Source organism: Hyla sarda, chromosome 2, assembly GCF_029499605.1.
Source record: "Hyla sarda isolate aHylSar1 chromosome 2, aHylSar1.hap1, whole genome shotgun sequence".
Lineage (NCBI taxonomy): Eukaryota > Metazoa > Chordata > Amphibia > Anura > Hylidae > Hyla > Hyla sarda.
In genome coordinates, this window is record NC_079190.1 from 305,574,733 (window position 1) to 305,594,095 (window position 19,363).

Genomic DNA, 19,363 nt, shown 5'->3' on the forward strand with positions numbered 1-19,363 from the left:
CATAAGGCTATCCTTCATATAAGATAGGGCCAGGGACTATTGATATGATTTCAGTTTATTGGGCAGACCATATGGGCCAAATAGTTCTTATCTGCCTACACATTCTATGTTTCTATCTTTGTAGATAAACGTTTCATATATATATATATATATATATATATATATATATATATATATATATTAGGGGTGTGAATCGCCAAGAATTTGGCGATTCGATTCGAATCGCGATACCAGTGTGGCGATTCGATATATCCCGATATATCGCGATACCGTCTAGGTGACGATACATCGCGATATATCGCCCACCTGGAAGCATTCATAGATCCCAATAGACGCCGCTGTCAGCTTTGACAGCGGCGATCTAGTACTCCGGTGCTCACTTTTCTCATGTTATCCCGTCCGGGCTGCAAAATAAAATAAAACGCACTTTATCTTACCTGCCAACGAGCCCGCGGAGCTCCGGTACAGGTGTTCGGTCCCCGGGCTGTATTCTTCTTACTTCCTGTTAGTCCGGCACGTCACACGGAGCTTCAGCCTATCACCAGCGGAGGCGGGACATCGCTGCGGCCAGTGATAGGCTGAAGCTCCATGTGACGTGCCGGACTAACAGGAAGTAAGAAGAATACAGCCCGGGGACCGAACACCTGTACCGGAGTGTACCGGAGCTCCGCGGGCTCGTTGGCAGGTAAGATAAAGTGCGTTTTATTAAAAATTCCACATCCCTAAAAGAATCGATTCAAAAATATTTTGAATCGATTCTGTATCGGCAAATGAAAAATCGCGATTATCGCGAGAATCGATTTTTTTCTTACATCCCTAATATATATATATATATATATATATATATATATATATATATATATATATATATATATATAATATATAAAAAATTTTTTTTTTTTTTTTCTGTAGATTTAGTGATAAAATTTGTACTTTGTAATGAAATCACTATTTGTGGCACAAAAAGTAATCCCTTATATCGGTCTGTAGATTGAAAATTAAGAGTTATGGATATTAGAAGGCAAGGAGGAAAAAATGAAAAATGACTGTGTCCTTAAAGGGGTACTCTGCCCCTAGACATCTTATTCCCTATCCAAAGCATAGGGAATAAGATGTCTGATCACGGGGACCCCCGCGATCTTCCTACCGCACCCGGCATTCATTTAGAGCGTCGGAGGCTTGTTACGTCACAGTCACACCCCCTCAATGCAAGTCTATGGCCCTCACACCAGTCCCAAAGACTTGCATTGAGAAAGCATGGCTGTGATGTCACGAGCCTCCGCCCCGCATTTTGGATAAGGGGATAAGGCTGCTTTCACCCTATGAAAAGTACCAGTTATATAACACCAGTTATAAAATTGCAGGCTATCGCAGTGTTAAACCACCATTAGAAAATCCCTAACATTATACTAGACTACATTATAGTCTATGGGATATTTCTAATAGCCATCTTAACGCGTTATTTTATGACTTGAGATAGTAACGGGAGAAATAGTGCATGCACTATTTCTTCCGTTCAATCGCCCATTATGAATAACTGACAATAACTGGTTAAAACGGCTATTAGAAAAATCCCATAGACTATAATGGGATTTTCTAACGTATGTTAGGGATTTTCTAATGGCGGTTTAACCCTGCGATCGCCCGCTATTTTATAACTGGTGTTATATAACTGGTACTTTTCATAGTGTGAAAGCCGCAAGATGTCTAGGGGCGGAGTACACCTTTAAAGAGTACCTGTCGCCAAATAAACTTTCCTAAACTAACTCAGGCTATGTTCCCTAACTACTACTAACACTCCTCCCACCCTTAAAAAAAAAAATAATAATATGAGCTGTAAAAAGTTATATATCTTACCTTTCTTCTTGCTCACATCTACCAGCAGGAGAAAGCGGGTGTTTCCCAGCAGGCATGACATCACTGAAGCCTGCTGGGGGACAACTTCTGCCCTCACACTGTTACAGCGCTGTGATGAATAGAAGACCTCAAACCTTTTAGTGAGTCTCTTTGCAGCTTTAGTCTTTACATACTTCAGTGAGTCTCTGTGCAGCTTTCAATCAAGCTCAATGCAGAGAAACACATCCTGAGTTTTGTCTCCTGCCATTACAAGCAGGAGACCAAATTCTGAGATTTTGACCAGACTGAATGTGTTCTGGCCAAGCAGGGAGACCTTGGTGCCGAAGGTGATTCCGGGGTGAGGTAGACTGCATGCGCTCAATTGTTTTCTATGGGAGCGCCCAAAAGACCCGGGTCCAGCACTCGGGCACCATCAGCACTCTCATAGAAATAAATGGAGCACATGACACGCACTCCTCAGTGAGCAAGACGAGGTCCCATTCCGGAGATCAGGGGAGCGACCGCTGGGGTCCTACGGATAGGGAGTAAGTTAATTTTGTCTTTAATACGCCTAATGTGAGTCACAGGATGTCAGTCCTGGGTTTTGTCTTCCTGTGAACTACAGGATGACATCATCACCTACCAGGTGCCAAGCTGGGCAAGTAGAAAATTCATCAGAAAAGCAACTCTGGAGGAGCTGAAAGGAGTATTTTGGGTCATTATGGGTTAATATATGTGCAGTGTTTGAACCTTTGTTGTGAATTCTCTATATAGACATATATTTAACAGCATACTGGCTGCCTTCATACATTAGGGAGATAATCCGCACTTGGTTTTGGACCATAAAAAACATGTTAATAAGTGGACAATTACTTTTAAGTAATTTTGACTCTCATTGAAGAATCGTAATAAAATTGTATAAAAATAAATAGTATGTAAAAATACCTCTGCATAAATTAAAGCTTTTTATACATCAAACTTTTTTCTCTTTTAAAATATCTAGTAACAGTAACGCAAATCCGCTTTACAATTTTCTTTTACATTTTACATAGGCAATGTCGAAGAGCTTGGAAAACATTACCCAAAGATTTCTGAAGCTACCAATGCTGAATTGCAACACCGCTGGGCTCAGATTGTTTTAAAAAATGATTATCAAAATCACTTTTACAAAGTCAGCAATTTTCTGCAAAGCCAAGTAAGTCAATGGATTAAAATGTGTCTGTGTATTTACTGTAAATAGTGGTGCCCATAATCTGGAATAACTGTTAACCTAAAGGAGGAAAAGCCTGATTAAAGGGTTACTCCGCTCCCCAGCGTCCGGAACATGGAGTTCCTGAACGCTGTATGCGGGCTTCCGTGTTCACGCCCTCCCCCTTGTTACGCCACGCCCCATCATGTGACGTCACGTCCTGCCCCCTCAATGCAAGTCTATGGGAGGGGGAGTGACGGCCGTCACGCCCCTTTCCCATAGACTTTCATTGATGGGGCAGGCCGTGATGTCACAAGGGGGCGTGACTGAACACGGAAGCCCGCACACAGCGTCCAGGAACTCAATGTTCCGGTGTGAGGTGGAATTTTGCGGATGCTGGGGAGCGGAGTAAACCCTTTAAGGAGAAAGTCCATCTATTTCTTCTTTTATCAACATGTCATGTATGTTTTTCTCCTTAGTCCAAGAAATGTATACATATCTTTTACAAAAGAAGTTGTAACAGAATTTACTAGGTGGGATAATGAAAATGTAAGAATATTTTTTCCCTATTGCCAAGACAGCACCTCCTGAGAGAGGGACTCTGCCTGTGGGGACATGAAACCTGGAGAATAAAAAGTGCACTCCTTTCCAGCCTCAGTGATTTCCTGTCCCTGGCTGAAGCGGGGAGTCCCTAATTCAGAGGAATACTGCACAGCTGGAAGTACAATACTATGGCCCTCGAGTCGCAGGGTCCTGGTGATCCTCATGAGATCCTCCTGTTTAGGAACTCCTCCACCACCTTTCTCCACCCAGTGTGGAGGGGTGGAACCTAAATACCTGTTCCCAGGGCGGACAGCTCAGGTGACTAGAAGCTCTGCTTGCGTGTCCCCAGGCCTGGTGGTGCAAGAGACCTGGGATGGCTCGTATGGACCAGAGGCCGATGTTGGGCCCGGCCTGATGATGTTGCTCCCACAGCTGCCAGAACTGATGACGGACGCCAGGCCCTGGTGCAGGGGGGCAGCTGGTAGTCTTTAGGCAGCCCTCTGCACTAAAGTAGCCTTCCTTAATTGAGTCAGCCAGCTTCAGCCAGTCTCCTGTGTTTTCAGACATCTTTTTAAGTAGAAGGCTACAGATTCATGGCTATGAGTTCATCTAAGGAAGACTCCAGGTGAAACTTGGCTGAAGTCTCGGCAAAGTCCTTGACCATGGTACTAGCTGGACCTGAGTGAGGGTATCTTATCAATGCATCTACTTATGGGGTTGTTGTTGTTGTTAGTGTATGACCTTTTCTCTTTTAGGGGGATGATGGACCAGATTTATCAAACTGTGTGAGAGAAAAAATTGAGTGATTTTTCCCAAAGCAGCCAATTGCACCTCAGGTTTCACTTTACCAGAACTCGTTAGCTGGGCTGTGATTGGTTGTTGTGGGAAAATCACTACTATTTTTTTTCTCTCATAAAGTTTGAATCTGGGCCAATATGCCGAAAAAGGGGACCAAAATAAACAAAAAATAGAGAACAATACATGTAAAACTTAAATGCCCCCACAGTATGAAAATCAGACGTGCAGCCTCTGTTTCTTATAAAGCGACTGTGTAAGTCCCTTCTTTGTTGTCCTCCTTGCGGGAGATGATCAGGAAGGAGATTCAGAGATTTATGCCCTGGCATATTCTGAATCTGAGGAAGTATCCTTTGTCAGATGACTCATCTGGAAAGCCAATCTTTCCTGCTGAAAATGTGGATAATTTAATTATAAAAGTTAGGCTGGCTATAAATATTGAGCAGCCTAAGGAGCTGACAGCACTCAGGGCCCCTGGACCAAATAAAGCAAGGGCTCCCTGCGAGACTCCGCCCCTGGCCACGCCTTCATTCCACCCAAATCCATCTGCATGTCCCACTCCTACACAAAAAATAAAATTCTAATTTTATATTTCTAATGTTAGCATAAGTAAGATCATTTTCCATGACAAATAATACCAGTGTACAAGGAGGAAATATATACCACCATACAATAATTGGATATTATCACCATACTGTGCTAAATAAAACCACTATACACAGACCAGTATTCCCCCATACCATATAGTTATAGATCCCAGCTGTACACAAGATCTACTGACTATGTAAGTGATTACATACATTCACCATATAGAGGTAGATATCAGCTGTACACAAGATCTGAATACCATATAAGTGATTTATATACATAATTGTATAGAGGTAGACACCAGCTGTACACTGAATATATACACCATGCGTATAAGTAATCACAGTTACATCTAGGTAACTCACAGATGTCTCTTCTGATCTGCGGCATCTTCTTTAGTTTTCTTCTCCATCTGGATCAGAACGCCATGGTGACTTCTTCCATCCAATACGCATTTCTTAACATCTGCAGGACAAACATGTTAGACTCTGCATTTTTTCAGTGCACTCCCCTTCTCTTCACAATCTCCCCATCTATAGGCCCCAAACTGTAATAATGCCCTCCTTGGTGTCCTGAACAGAAAAGGGCAGGTAGGTAGCGAACTATGTAGTAAGGCAGCCAGATATGTAGATAGGTAAATAACCAGGTAGGTAGGTAGCCAGGCATGTTGTTAGGTATCCTATGTAGGTATCCAGGCAGCTAGCTAAGTAGTTTGGTAGCCAGGTATATAGGTTTAGTTTTATAGCCAGGTATGTAACTAGGTATTTAGGCAGCCAGATATGTAGGTAGTAAAGTATGCGGGCCAGGTATGAGGGTAGCCAGGTTTGTAGGTAGGCAGACAGATATCTAGGTTGGTAGGTAGTTAGGCATCGATGCCTGCACTGCGTGGCAGGGGTGGAGGTCACGTCTCCTCCCAGTCAGTGGCATCTCCAGCTTGTATATTTTGGGGGGCATACTGGGGGCCAGGATAAAAGTTTGTGTGTGTGGGGGGGGGGGCGCAATTATAAAATGCTACATACTGTATATGCTTCCAGGATATAACAGTGCCCCACACTGTGCTTCCAGGATATAATAGTGCTGCAACGGTATGCTAGTGCCGTGTGGCATGGCATAGTATAATAGTACCACAGACTGTGCACTCAGTACATAATAGTAACATACAAGAGCCCCTCAAAACATAGTGTCCACTACAAAGGATTGGGCCAACCCAGTGTGTCTGCCTGACCTTCCAACTCCCATTATTTTGGACTATGCTGGATAGCCTTAGACATAATGGGAGTTGTAGTTTTGTTACGGCTGCAGAGTCACATATGGGGGTACATTGCCACCCATCATCCCTGCAGAACTTACAAGTATCTACAGCTTTGATGGGACAGTCAGGAGAATACATAATGATATCAGTGACCTGAGTGACGTCTTCTCTGTTGTCTTTCCTTTTCTTCTCCATCTGGTCCAGATGCCAGGACATATTCCAGCTACATCTTCTCTGCAGTCTGATGTTCATAGGCTCCTCATTTTGTCAGCAGATCCTAAGCCGTTAAGACAATAATCACTATAACACTGCCAGATATTGTGCCCCCTAAGTATATCCCTGCTGAACATCATGCCCCCTGAAAATAATACTGCCACACAGTATTATTCCTACTCCAGCCCCCTCTGCTCCCCACACCCCTAAATCTGACTCCAGACATCTCTACCCCAAGACACTTAATTCCTCCTCCAGTCACCCCTGTCCCCACTTCCTCCAAATGTCTCTGACCACATCATACCCCTAAACCCTCCTGACTCCTCTGCTGCATTCTCCTCTGCTCACATGGCCACTATCATTTAATGGCCAGTCCAGCCCTCTGCCTAGCAGCTGGACTCAGTAGTAGTAGTATAAAGCATGGTAGGATTAGATACACAGGATCAGTAGACAGTTACACATAATGGGATTAGATACATAGGACCAGCAGACAGTATGCCACATCATAGGATTAGATACAGTAGTTTAGCATACAGTATCATATGATAGGATTAGATACACAGGTGAGCAGGGTATCACACATCATAGGAATAGATACAATAGCTCAGTATTGCAAATAAAAGGATTAGATACACAGGCTCAAAAGACAGTATTGCACATGATGGGATTAGATACTCAGCAGACTAATGCAAATAGTATTAGATACGCAGGTTCAGCAGACAGTATTTCTATACACAGGCTCATCAGGCGATATCACACATTATAGACTTAGATACATAGGTCAGCAGACAGTATCACCCATGGAAGGATTAGATACATCACCTTAGCAGACAGATGATCCATGATAGTATTAGATACAAGGCTCAGATACACAGATCAGCAGACCGTATCACACATGACAGGATTAGATACAGAGCACAGCAGACAGATTACACATGACAGCGGGGGGTCTCATCAGGTCAGTGTCTCTAGTCTTCGCTCTCTCCGGGCGGCTCTAGGTACAAGAATGTCCGATGGTTGTGGCTGAATTTGTCACCCAGGAATCTCAGAAGACGGAGTGGAGCACTGCAGCTGAAGTAGGGACCCATCAGGGGTGGGAGCAGACGTGAGCACAGAATGTCTGTTCCCAGTAGGCATTGCTGTTCTTAAAGCTGATAGAACTTGGGGCTAGGACTGGAATGCGGCACCCTGCAGCTCACAGGTGAACTTAGCTGCCGGATCTGAAAGGCAGCACTCATCTGCCTGGGGATCCAAGTGTCCTGGATCCCCAGCAGCAGCGGCGGGCCAGTCAGTCCTCCCCTGCTAAGGAGCCAAAATCTATAAAGGATATCTGGGGAGATTTATCATCGTTGCTTTGGTAAGCGAGTTCTGTAGGCATTTTTTTTCTTGCTTTTGGTTTTGCTTATGTATGACACATTTATTAAACTATCACAGGGGGTTGATAAATTTGGCTTACATAAGCAAAAACCAATAAATGACTTCAGAACACAAATTTGTAACCCCACCTCTAGTCGCATCTGTGAAAAAAGTCTAACACATTTTTTGTTCGTTTTTTTTCTTCTACTTTTAGATCCGTATATCCTATGGACTACTTTAGATTTGGTGGAGTACGTGTCCGGCTTTTTTAAACGTGGTATTTTTTTATTTTATTTTTTACTTTTCAGGCTTAGTAGTGAAAGTTGTCTTAGACGGAATCTGTTAGCCCCATAACGAGCTAGCGCTAACCCCCAATTACCCCGGTACCCACCACCACAGGGGTGCTGGGAAGAGCCAGTATCAACAGGCCTGGGGCGTCAAAAATGGCGCACCTAGGCGTTAACAGGCTGGCGTTATTTAGGCTGGGGAGGGCCAGTAACAATGGTCCTCACCCACCCTGGTGACGTCAGGCTGTTGCTGCTTGGTTGGTATCTGGCTGAGAATAAAAATACGGGGAACCACACACATTTTTTTCCTAAATAATTAAATATAAAAAAAAAATGCATAGGGTTCCTTGTATTTTTATTCTCAGCCAGATACCAACTAAGCATCAACAGCCTGAAGTTACCAGGGTGGGCGAGGACCATTGTTACTGGCCCTCCCCAGCCTAAAAAACACTAGCCTGTTACCTCCTAGGCCCAGGAGCGCCATATTTGACTCTCCAGGCCTGTTGGTACCGGCTCTTCCCGGAACCTCTGTGGCGGTGGTTACCGGGGCAATAATTGGGGGTTAGCGCTAGCCGTTTTTGAGGCCAACTCTAAGCCCTGGCTTAGGCTGGGTCCACACTACGTTTTGTCCCATACGGGAGCGCATACGGCAGGGGGGAGCTAAAAGCTCGCGCTCCCGTATGTAACCGTATGCGCTCCCGTATGCCATTCACTTCAATGAGCCGACCGGAGTGAAACGTTCGGTCCGGTCGGCTCATTTTTGCGCCGTATGCGCTTTTACAACCGGACCTAAAACCGTGGTCAACCATGGTTTTAGGTCCGGTTGTAAAAGCGCATACGGCGCAAAAATGAGCCGACCGGACCGAACGTTTCACTCCGGTCGGCTCATTGAAGTGAATGGCATACGGGAGCGCATACGGTTACATACGGGAGCGCGAGCTTTTAGCTCCCTCCTGCCGTATGCGCTCCCGTATGGGACAAAACGTAGTGTGAACCCACCCTTAGTAATGGATTCCCTCTATAAGACAGCTTACACTACTAAGCCTGTAGAGTAAATAACATTTTTTTTTTTAAAACACAAGTTTATAAAAAAAAAAATGATTCCAAAAAACACTCCCCCACAAGCCCTCGTTAACCATTTTATTAGTATTTAAAAAAAAAAAATGGGTCATCGTTGTAGTCCTCTGCATAAACAGATCTGAAATGAGAAGAAAGAAAACCACAAAAATATGTTAGTACATTTATAGGGCTCTCCCCTGGGGAGAACGCCCATAAAGCAGTGTTTCCAAACAGGGAGCCTCCAGCTGTTGCTAAACTACAACCCCCGGATACTGTTCACATACTAGCAGGTTCAACTCCATGCAAAAGAGTGGTGCTGCTGTGTGTGCCCAACACAAACCAATGCAAAAACCAAAAAAAAAAGGCACCATATAGCGCACACCCAACTAATTCAATAAATCTTTTAGTTACAAAAAAAATATATAGGTATATTTGGTATCTTTGTCGGTTTTTTGTAACTAATAAAGATTTGTTGAACTAGTCGGATGTGCGCTATATGGTGTGTCGTTTTTGTTTTTGCAAACTACAACCCCCATCATTTCCAGACAGCCTTTGGCTGTCTGTGCATGATGGGTGGTTTAATTTAGCAACAGTGAGCCTCCAGTTTAGCAACATCTGGAGTCTTGTTGTTCCTAAACTCCCACGATAGGAATTGTAGTTTAGGAACAGCGAGACTTCAGCTGTTGCTAAACTACAACTCCCATGATGGGAGTTTTAGTTTAGAAACAGCTGGAGGCACCCTGGTGTTAAAATGCCAGCCGCATCTACCACCAGCCCACTAGCTGTTGCATGACTACAACTCCCAGCATGCCCTTACAGTGAGGACATGCTGGGAGTTGCAGTTGCAACTGTTGGGCGGGTGATTGATACAAGCCAGCTCCCAGAAATATGAAATGACACTGTAATTTCATATTTCCCGGGCGGTGCTGTGATTGGCTGGTTGGTCTCGGCTAATCACAGCAGCGCCTGGGAAATATGAAATAACAGTGTAGTTTCAGATTTCTTGGAGCCGGCTCCACTGCCCTGGCTCCACATCTTCCCCCGCCGCCATTCATTTCCCTGTCGCTTATCTCCTCCCAGCCGCCGCTCATCTCCTTCCAGCCGCCGCGGGAGAGATGAGCGGAGGCTAGGAGGAGATAAACGGCGGGGAGAGATGAGCGACGGGCTGGGGGAGAAGAGCGGCGGCGGTTTAGGATTACGGGGGAGGGGGAAGATGAGATGTGGGGCCAGGACAGCGGAGCCGACTCCCAGAAAAAAGAAACTACATGATTATTTCATATCTTCCGGGCGATGCCATGATTGGCCGAGACCAAACAGCCAATCACAGTACTGCCCAGGAAATATGAAATTACAGTGTCGTTTCTTATTTCTGGGAGCCGGAAATAACACCTCACACCGGCTCCGCTGCCTCGCATCAACCACCCGCCTGAGAGTTGCAGCTACAACTCCCAGCATGTTCTCACTGTAATGAGCGGGGGAGGGGGAGTTAGAGATGTAATGAGCAGGTGCCCGGACTCCTTTCTACAGAAGTGATTTTATATTTCCCGCAGGAGCCGTGATCTCGGCTCCCAGCGGGAAATATGAAATCCGCTCTCCAAAGCAAGTTTTGTAAGCCAGCTCCAGACTTGCTTACATTTACGCTGTTTTGGAGGTGGTTGCAACTTTTCTGCCACTTTTGCACTTGATAAATCCCTGACCACTGCAAAGTGAAAACTGAAACTTGCATTGGTAAGCTCTTCTGTAGTTTTTTTGCCTACAGCCAAATATCGCACAAAAAATTGCTTAGGCGCACATGTGACTTTTTGTGTAACTTTTGTAAGCAAAAAAAGCTTTAAATCCCTTGATAAATCTCCCACATCATGTTTGAGGGCAAAAAAGCATAGTTTTTCCTGTCCATAGGAATATATCTTCTATTATTAAGAGTGGGAAACCCCTGATAGAAAAGTTATTCTTCCAAGGATCCTTAAAAGAAAATCCCTTTGATGCTACAAATGTAACTGGGGAAAAAAAACTGATTGATGCTGCCATCACCAAGATATAGAGGGCGCATTACCTTTTGAAGAACTAGGCACACTCAGAGCCTATGGATAAGAAATCAGAGAGTACTTGTACGCCCTTGGTATTTCCATTCACCGCTTCCGATCACAGAGATAAAAAAAAATAATAATTTGCAGCGTTACCACCGTCTGGGGTCTGAGTGCACAGCACCTTTCGCTGTGTGCCCCAGACCCTACTGCAGCTTGCCCTATCTTTTTTGGGGGTGTAAGCTTTTTATTTGCTAACTGTGACCGGACCCTCTTCCCTATAAGAGCGGCCGGCCACTGTTAGCGAATCGCCCACCCCACCACTTATTAGTGCCGTCCCACTGATGAGTGTTTTTGTGGTGTTGGCGCTTTTTAGGGGGTCAGCGTTTTTTTTTCCAGCACCTATTTTGGGGGGACTTTGTGGTCCATGCCACCAGCAGCAGATATGTGTTTGTAGCCTGCCCTAACTGCTGCCAGTAATATATCACTGAGTTTTTTTTTTTGTTTTTTTAGGGTTCAGTCAGGTGCTTTCCCCCCCCCCCCCCTCCCTTTTCCTACTTTGTGTCTTCTGCGCCTCATGCTGCCACTGCGCGCTAACCAGTGGCACACACAACTGATTAGGTATCCGCTCATTTTTGGCACAGGGTTTTTTTGCGCTAGAAGCACACCCTTAATTTTTTCCCCCCAAACCTTATTTTCATATATATATATATATATATATATATATATATATATATATATTCTTATTTTTTATTTTTTTTCCCTTTTTTCCCCCTTTCAGTTAGGGGGTAGGTTAGATATACTCATTTCATAACACAACCCCCCCCCCCCTCCCTCCCTCAAATAAGAGGAAATGGCCCACAGGGTGTTTTCGTAAAGGAGGCATATGCTACGATGCTTCTCCGGGAAGAAAGACCCCACTTTCCTGCTGTCTTCCTGGCTCTCCTGATCATCAAGTAGTGATGGTGAGCCCCCTAGAAGGCAGCGGCGACGCCACCATGAAAGGCCACAAGCCCCCCCCCATGAGCGGCCCTGCCGCCTGTACTAGTATGCCGGCCCACCAGGCAAGTCCACCTGTACCCTTTACTGGTGATCCTGTCTGGACTGCCCCAGAGAACTATGAGCCCATGATTCCTGGGTTTGTTGGCAACCCAGGAATCAAGATTGACATTGCTGGCTTCACTAAAATTCACTTAAAAAAAATCACAAAAAGTCAAGACTTACTTTGTCAATCTGATGGTGGAGCAGACAAACCTGTGCACACAACAGTTTGTCGCCCGGCACCCAGGCTCCATTTTGGCTAGGCCAAATGGATTGTACGCCACATAGCAGCTGGGACCCCGCATCACACCGGATCGGTCCCAGCTGCTATTCATAGCCGGGACCCTGGGCTAACAGCGTGCGGCACCGATCGGTGTGCCGCGCGCTATTGACCCTTCAGACGCGGCGATCAAAGTTGATTGCCGCGTCTGAAAGTGAAAGTAAACGCTTCCCGGCAGCTCAGTCGGGCTGATCGGGACATCGCAATAAAATCCCGATATCCCGATCAGCTAGGACGCGAGCGGAGACCCCCTTACCTTGCTCCGTTGTGTGCGATCTGGGTTTGATAGCTCCAAGCCTGAGCTACAGGCTTGAGCAATCGAGCCCCTATCTCACGCTTATCCATGCAAAGCTATGGCTTTGCAGGGATCAGCATAAGAGATCAGCGTGTGCAGTGCTATAGGTCCCTATGGGAGCTATAGCACTGCAAAAAAAAAGTGGAAAAATAAGTTAACAAAGGTAATTTAACCCCTTCCCTAATAAAAGTTTGAATCACCCCCCTTTTCCCATAAAAAAAAACTCTGTAAATAAAAATAAACATATGTGATATCGCCGCGTGCGTAAATGTCCGAACTATAAAAATATATTTAAATTGCACGGTCAATGGCGTACGCGCAAAAAAATTCCAAAGTCCAAAATAGCGTATTTTTGGTCACTTTTTATATAATGAAAAAATGAATAAAAAGCTATCAAAAAGTCCGATCAATACAAAAGAACACGGCGTATATAAACTTCCGAACACGGCGCAAAAAATGAGTCCTCATACCGAACCGGTATGAGTTATAGGGGTTAGAAGATTAGAAGAATTTTTAACATATAGATATACATTTTCCTGCATGTAGTTATGATTTTTTTCCGAAATACAACAAAATCCAACCTATATAAGTAGGGTATCAATAAAACCGTATGGACCTACAGAATAAAGATAAGGTGTTATTTTTACCGAAAAATGCACTGTGTAGAAACGGAAACCCCCAAAATTTACAAAATAAAAAATTTTCTTCAATTTTGTTGCACAATGAATTTTTTTTCCGTTTCGCTATGGATTTTTGGGTAAAATGACTGTCACTGCAAAGTAGAATTGGTGGCGCAAAAAATAAGCAATCATATGGAATTTTATGTGCAAAATTGAAAGTGTTATGATTTTTAGAAGGTGATGAGGAAAAAATGAAAATGGAAAAACCCTGAGTCCTTAAGGGGATGGGAGACTCCTTTTCCGCCAATATATTCCCACTAAGCGGGCGAGGTATGGCATGAAACTCTAAACTCTGTGTGATTACCTCAGGGTACCCTTACAGGTTTAGAGTATACAAGGGACAGGATTCCAATATTGAACCTCCCAGAATGTCCCCCCATTCTGGGAGCCAGCAGAAAGCTTGTGTGGGACCTTTTGCACCCACTGCTTGATAAGGGTTACCACTAACTTTTATACCAGTATGCCTCTTTTTTTCAAATCCCTCACCGCCAGATCCACGTCCGCTTGTGGGACCGCCCAGGGATGAGATCAGCACCAGTCCATGTGCGAGGTACCGTGACACCAGTCCTCAATCCTGATTGTATCGTGGGCTACAATTAATATATGGGAGGACTTGATCTCTCTGATCAAGTCCTCAAGTCATATAACACCAATGCGCAAAACCTGGGCATGGTACAAAAAAGTTGCGATCAACATGGTACAGGTTGCCATGTACAACCCATTTGAACTATATCAGAGCACTGGCAACACAGGGAGATTTCTCAAATTCCAGGAGGTGCTCGTAAAGGCCATGATCTTTGGTGATCAGGGGGTAGACGCCCTGAGCACTTCCGGAATGAGAGGTGCCAGGATCGTCCCAGGCCAACACTTTCCTAATGAGGTCCCCCACACTGGAAAGAAGGGACGCCCAGAAAAAATGCAGTGTGTGTTGCAGGAGAGGGATAAGGAAGGACACCACGACTCTTGCCCAATCATCTGGGCCTCTGCATTAACCCCTTAAGGACATGCGCCGTAAATGTACGGCATTGCTAAGAAGTACTTAACGCACAGCGCCATACATTTACAGCACAGCTTTCCTGGATCACCGCATCTCCAGACGCGGTGATCGGAACGGGATGACTGCTGATATCTATCAGCAGCCATCCCAGCATATCGCCCAGGGGGTTCCTGAGACCCCCCCTCCCCCATGTCGGCAATTCAGACCACGATTTGCGGCTATTCCGGGTCAATCGGGTCTCTAGTGACCCGGATAAAAAGGGCGAATGGGGCTGACAGAGACAGCCCCATTCACCCTTACCCTGCAGGAGTGAGGTGGTACTGGTGCCGCTCAGGACCCTACTGGGACGGTGATCGGGGCGACGATCTGAGTCGGTGGGGGTCTCTTACCTGTCCCTGGTCCGTCGGAGGTCCCCTCTGGTGTGGTGGCAGCAGCGACAGGAGCAACAGGATCAGTGGTGGCAGGATACAGCAGGAGGTGAGGTCTGTTCACCTCCTGCTGTTGCTTAGCAACAACCCGCAGCATGCAAAGCCAAAGGGCATGCTGGGAGTTGTAGTTATGCAACAGCTGGAGGCACATTTTTTCTATAGTGGTCTGTGCATGCTGGGAGTTGTAGTCATGCAACAGCTGGAGGCACATTTTTTCTATAGTGGTCTGTGCATGTTGGGAGTTGTAGTTATGCAACAGCTGGATGCACACTTTTTCAAAGGGCATGCTGGGAATTGTAGCAGTGTGCCTCCAGCTGTTGCAAAACTACAACTCTCAGCATGCCCTTCGACTGTCAATGCATGCTGATTGTTGCAGTTTTGCAACAGCTGGAGACACATTGGTTGTGAAACAGAGCTTGTATCCTAACTGTTTTTCGCAACCAGTGTGTCTCCAGCTGTGTCAAAGATGCAACTCCCAGCATGCACTGAGACTGTACATGCTGGGAGTTCTAGTCTTGCAACAGCTGGAGGCACACTGGTTGCAAAACACTGAATTAAGTAACAAACTCTGTGTTTCGCAACCAATGTGCCTCCAGCTGTTGAATAACTACAACTCCCAGCATGTATGGTCTGTCAGTGCATGCTGTGAGTTGTAGTTTTGCAACAGCTGGAGGTTTGACAGTGTTCATTCACACCGGCGGGTTTACAGCAAATTTTCTGCTGCAAGTTTGAGATGCAGCAAATTTCTGCCGCAGCTCAAACTCACTGTAAACCCGCCCCTGTGAATGTACCCTAAAAACACTACACTACACAAAATAAAAAGTAGAACACTACATATACATATACCCCCTACACAGTCTCCAACCCCCCCCCTCCCCGTCTCTCACGGAATGTAACAAGGGGTATAGTGAGCCTGAACACCCCACAGGTGTTTGACAAATTTTCGTTAAAGTTTGATGTGAAAACAAAGAAAATTTATTTTTCACTAAAATGCTGGTATTATCCTACATTTTTTTTTTTCACAAGGGAGAATAGGAAAAAATGCCCTCCAAAATTTGTAGCCCTATTTCTTCTGGGTAAGAACATACCCCATTATGTGGATGTAAAGTGCTCTGCAAGCGAACTACAATGCTCAGAAGAGAAGGAGCACCATTGGGATTTTGGAGAGAGAATGTGTCCGAAATTGAAGGCCATGTGTGTTTACAAAGCCCCCATAGTGCCAGAACAATGGACCCCCCCACACCACATGTAACCCCATTTTGAAAACTTCACCCCTCACGTAATGTAATAAGTTGTACAGTGAGCATTTACACCCCACAGGTGTCTGACAGATTTTTGGAACAGTGGTCCGTGAAAATGAAAAATGTAATTTTTCATTTGCACAGCCCACTGTTCCAAAGATCTGTCAAATGCCAGTGGGGTGTAAATGTTCACTGCACCCCTTATTAAATTCTGTGAGGGGTGTAGTTTGCAAAATGGGGTCACATGTGGGGGGGTCCACTGTTCTGGCACCACAGGGTGCTTTGTAAACACACATCACCCCCGACTTCTATACCAACAAATTCTCAATGTGCTCCTTCTCTTCTGAGCATTGTAGTTCGCCTGCAGAGCACTTTACATCCACAAATGGGGTATTTCCATACTCAGAAGAAATGGGGTTACAAATTTTGGGAGGCTTTTTCTCTAATTACCCCTTGTGAAAATGTAAAATTTGGGGTAACTCCAGCATTTTAGTGAAAAAAATCGAATTTTTCATTTTCACGTCCAACTTTAGCGGAAATTTGTCAAACACCTGTGGGGTGTTAAGGCTCACTTTACCCCTTGTTACACTCCTTGAGGGGTGTAGTGTCCAAAATAGTGTGCCATGTGTTTTTCTTTTTTGCTGTTCTGGCACCATAGGGGCTTCCTAAATGCGACATGCCCCCCAAAAACCATTTCAGCAAAATTTGCTTTCCAAAAGCCAATGTGACTCCTTCTCTTCTGAGCATTGTAGTGTGCCCGCAATGCATTTGACTTCCACACATGGGGTATTTCCATACTCAGAAGAGATGGGGTTACAATTTTTGGGTTGCATTTTCTCCTATAACCCCTTGTAAAAATGTAAAATTTGGGGGGAAACCAGCATTTTAGTGTAAAATAAAAAAATGTATTTACACTTCTGACTTAACGAAAAGTCGTCAAACACCTGTGGGGTGTTAAGGCTCACTGGACCCCTTGTTACGTTCCTTGTTACGACCCCTTGTAGTTTCCAAAATAGTATGCCATGTTTTTTTTTCAGAAAAACTCACTCTCCAAAATCCCATTGTCGCTCCTTCACTTCTGAGACTTCTAGTGCACCCACAGAGCACTTGACATCCACATGAGGTATTTCCTTACTTGAGAGAAATTGGTTTAGAAATTTTTGGGGCTTTTCCTTTTACCCCTTGTAAAATTTCTAAAACTTGGTCTACAAGAACATGAGTGTAAAAAATGAAGATTTTGAATTTTCTCCTTCACCTTGCTGCTATTCCTATGAAACGCCTAAAGGGTTAACACAATTTCTGAATGTCATTTTGAATACTTTGGGGGTGCAGTTTTTATAATGGGGTCATATATGGGGTATTTCTAATATGAAGACCCCTCAAATCCACTTCAAAACTGAACTGTTCCCTGAAAAATTGAGATTTTGAAAAGTTTATGTAAAATTGCTACTGAAATTTGAAGCCCTCTGATGTCTTCCAAAAGTAAAAACACGTAAACTTTATGATACAAATATAAAGTAGACATATTGTATATGTGAATCAATATATAATTTATTTGGAATATCCATTTTAAAAGAGTTTAAAGTTAGAGAGTTTAAAAGTTAGAAAAATGCAAAAAAAAAATTTACATTTTCATGAAATTTTGGGATTTTTCACCTAGAAAGGATGCGAGTAATGACAAAAATTTACCACTGTGTTAAAGTAGAATATGTCACAAAAATCTGAATAATCGGTAAAAGCATCCCAGAGTTATTAATGCATAAAGTGACAGTGGCCAGAATTGCAAAAAAAAGTGCTGCGTCCTTAATGTGAATAAGGGCTCAGTCTTAACCCCTTAAGGACGCAGGGTTGTTCAGTTTTTGCATTTTCATTTTTTCCTCATCACCTTCTAAAAATCATAACGCTTTCAATTTTGCACATAAAATTCCATATGATGGCTTATTTTTTGCGCCACCAATTCTACTTTGCAGTGACATTAGTCATTTTACCCAAAAATCCACGGCGAAATGGAAAAATAATTCATTGTGCGACAAAATTGAAGAAATAATTGCATTTTGTAACTTTTGGGGTCTTCCGTTTCTATGCAGTGCATTTTTCGGTAAAAATAACACCTTATCTTTATTCTGTCAGTCTATACAGTTAAAATGATACCCTACTTATATAGGTTGGATATTGTCATACTACGGAAAAAAAATCATAACTACATGCAGGAAAATTTATAAGTTTAAAATTGTCATCTTCTGACCCCTAGAACTTTTTTTTTATTTCTCTGCTTACGGGCCGGTATGAGGACAAATTTTTTGCACCGTGTTCTGAAGTTTTTATCGGTACCATTTTTGCATTGATCAGTCTTTTTGATCGCTTTCTATAATTTTTTTATTAAATTAAAAGTGACCAAAAATACACTATTTTGGACTTTGGTACTTTTTTGGCGCGTACGCCATTGACCATGCGGCTTTATTAACATTATATTTTTATAGTTCGGACATTTCCGCACATGGCGATTCCATATATTTTTATTTACAGTTTATTTTATGTGAAAATGGGGGTGATTCAACCTTTTATTAGGGAAGAGGTAAAATGACCTTTTTTAACTTTATTTAAAAAAAAAAAATTCTTCACTTTTTTTTTTTTTTTTTGCAGTGTTATAGCTCCCATAGGGGGCAAGAACACTGCACACACTGATCTCTTATACTGATCCCTGCAAAGCCATAGCTTTGCATGGATCAGCGAGATAGGGGCTCAATTGCTCAAGCCTGTAGCTCAGGCTTGGAGCAATCAAACGCCGATCGGACGTGACTGAGCATGGTATGGGAACCTCCGCTCGCGTCCTAGCTGATCGGGACATCGTGATTTTATCGCGATAGTCCCGATCAGCCTGACTGAGCTGCCGGGAAGCGTTTACTTTCATTTTCAGCGCGGCGATCAACTTTGATCGATGCGTTTGAAGGGTTAATAGCATGCGGCACAACGATCGGTGCCTGAGATGCGAAAGAAACAAAGACCTGAAGAAGTTCCATCATGGAACGAAACAGACATTGTCTTGTGTAGCTTGTGTCTGTTACCCGCTCCCCACCTGTCTGCACCCCCATGTTTCTTCGAGATGTGTTATGAAACAAGAATAAAGAAACATTTTTGATACGGCACTTTGGTGAGTTTTCCGTCCCTACTTCTTTTCTCAAGTGACTTATTAAATTATATATTGATTCACATATACACGGTCTATTTTATGTTGGCATTAGGAATGTCCCGATACCAA

At 43.9% G+C, this 19,363-nt stretch overlaps 1 protein-coding gene across 1 annotated transcript in view; it reads left to right on the plus strand.

Moving 5' to 3' along the window:
• Positions 1 to 19,363, plus strand: part of RNPEP (arginyl aminopeptidase) — a 281,410-nt gene that overhangs the window by 252,811 nt on the left and 9,236 nt on the right. The window contains exon 10 of the mRNA XM_056557627.1: positions 2,889 to 3,031. Coding sequence (XP_056413602.1) covers positions 2,889 to 3,031 — 143 coding nt within the window. The remainder of the gene's footprint in view (positions 1 to 2,888; positions 3,032 to 19,363) is intronic.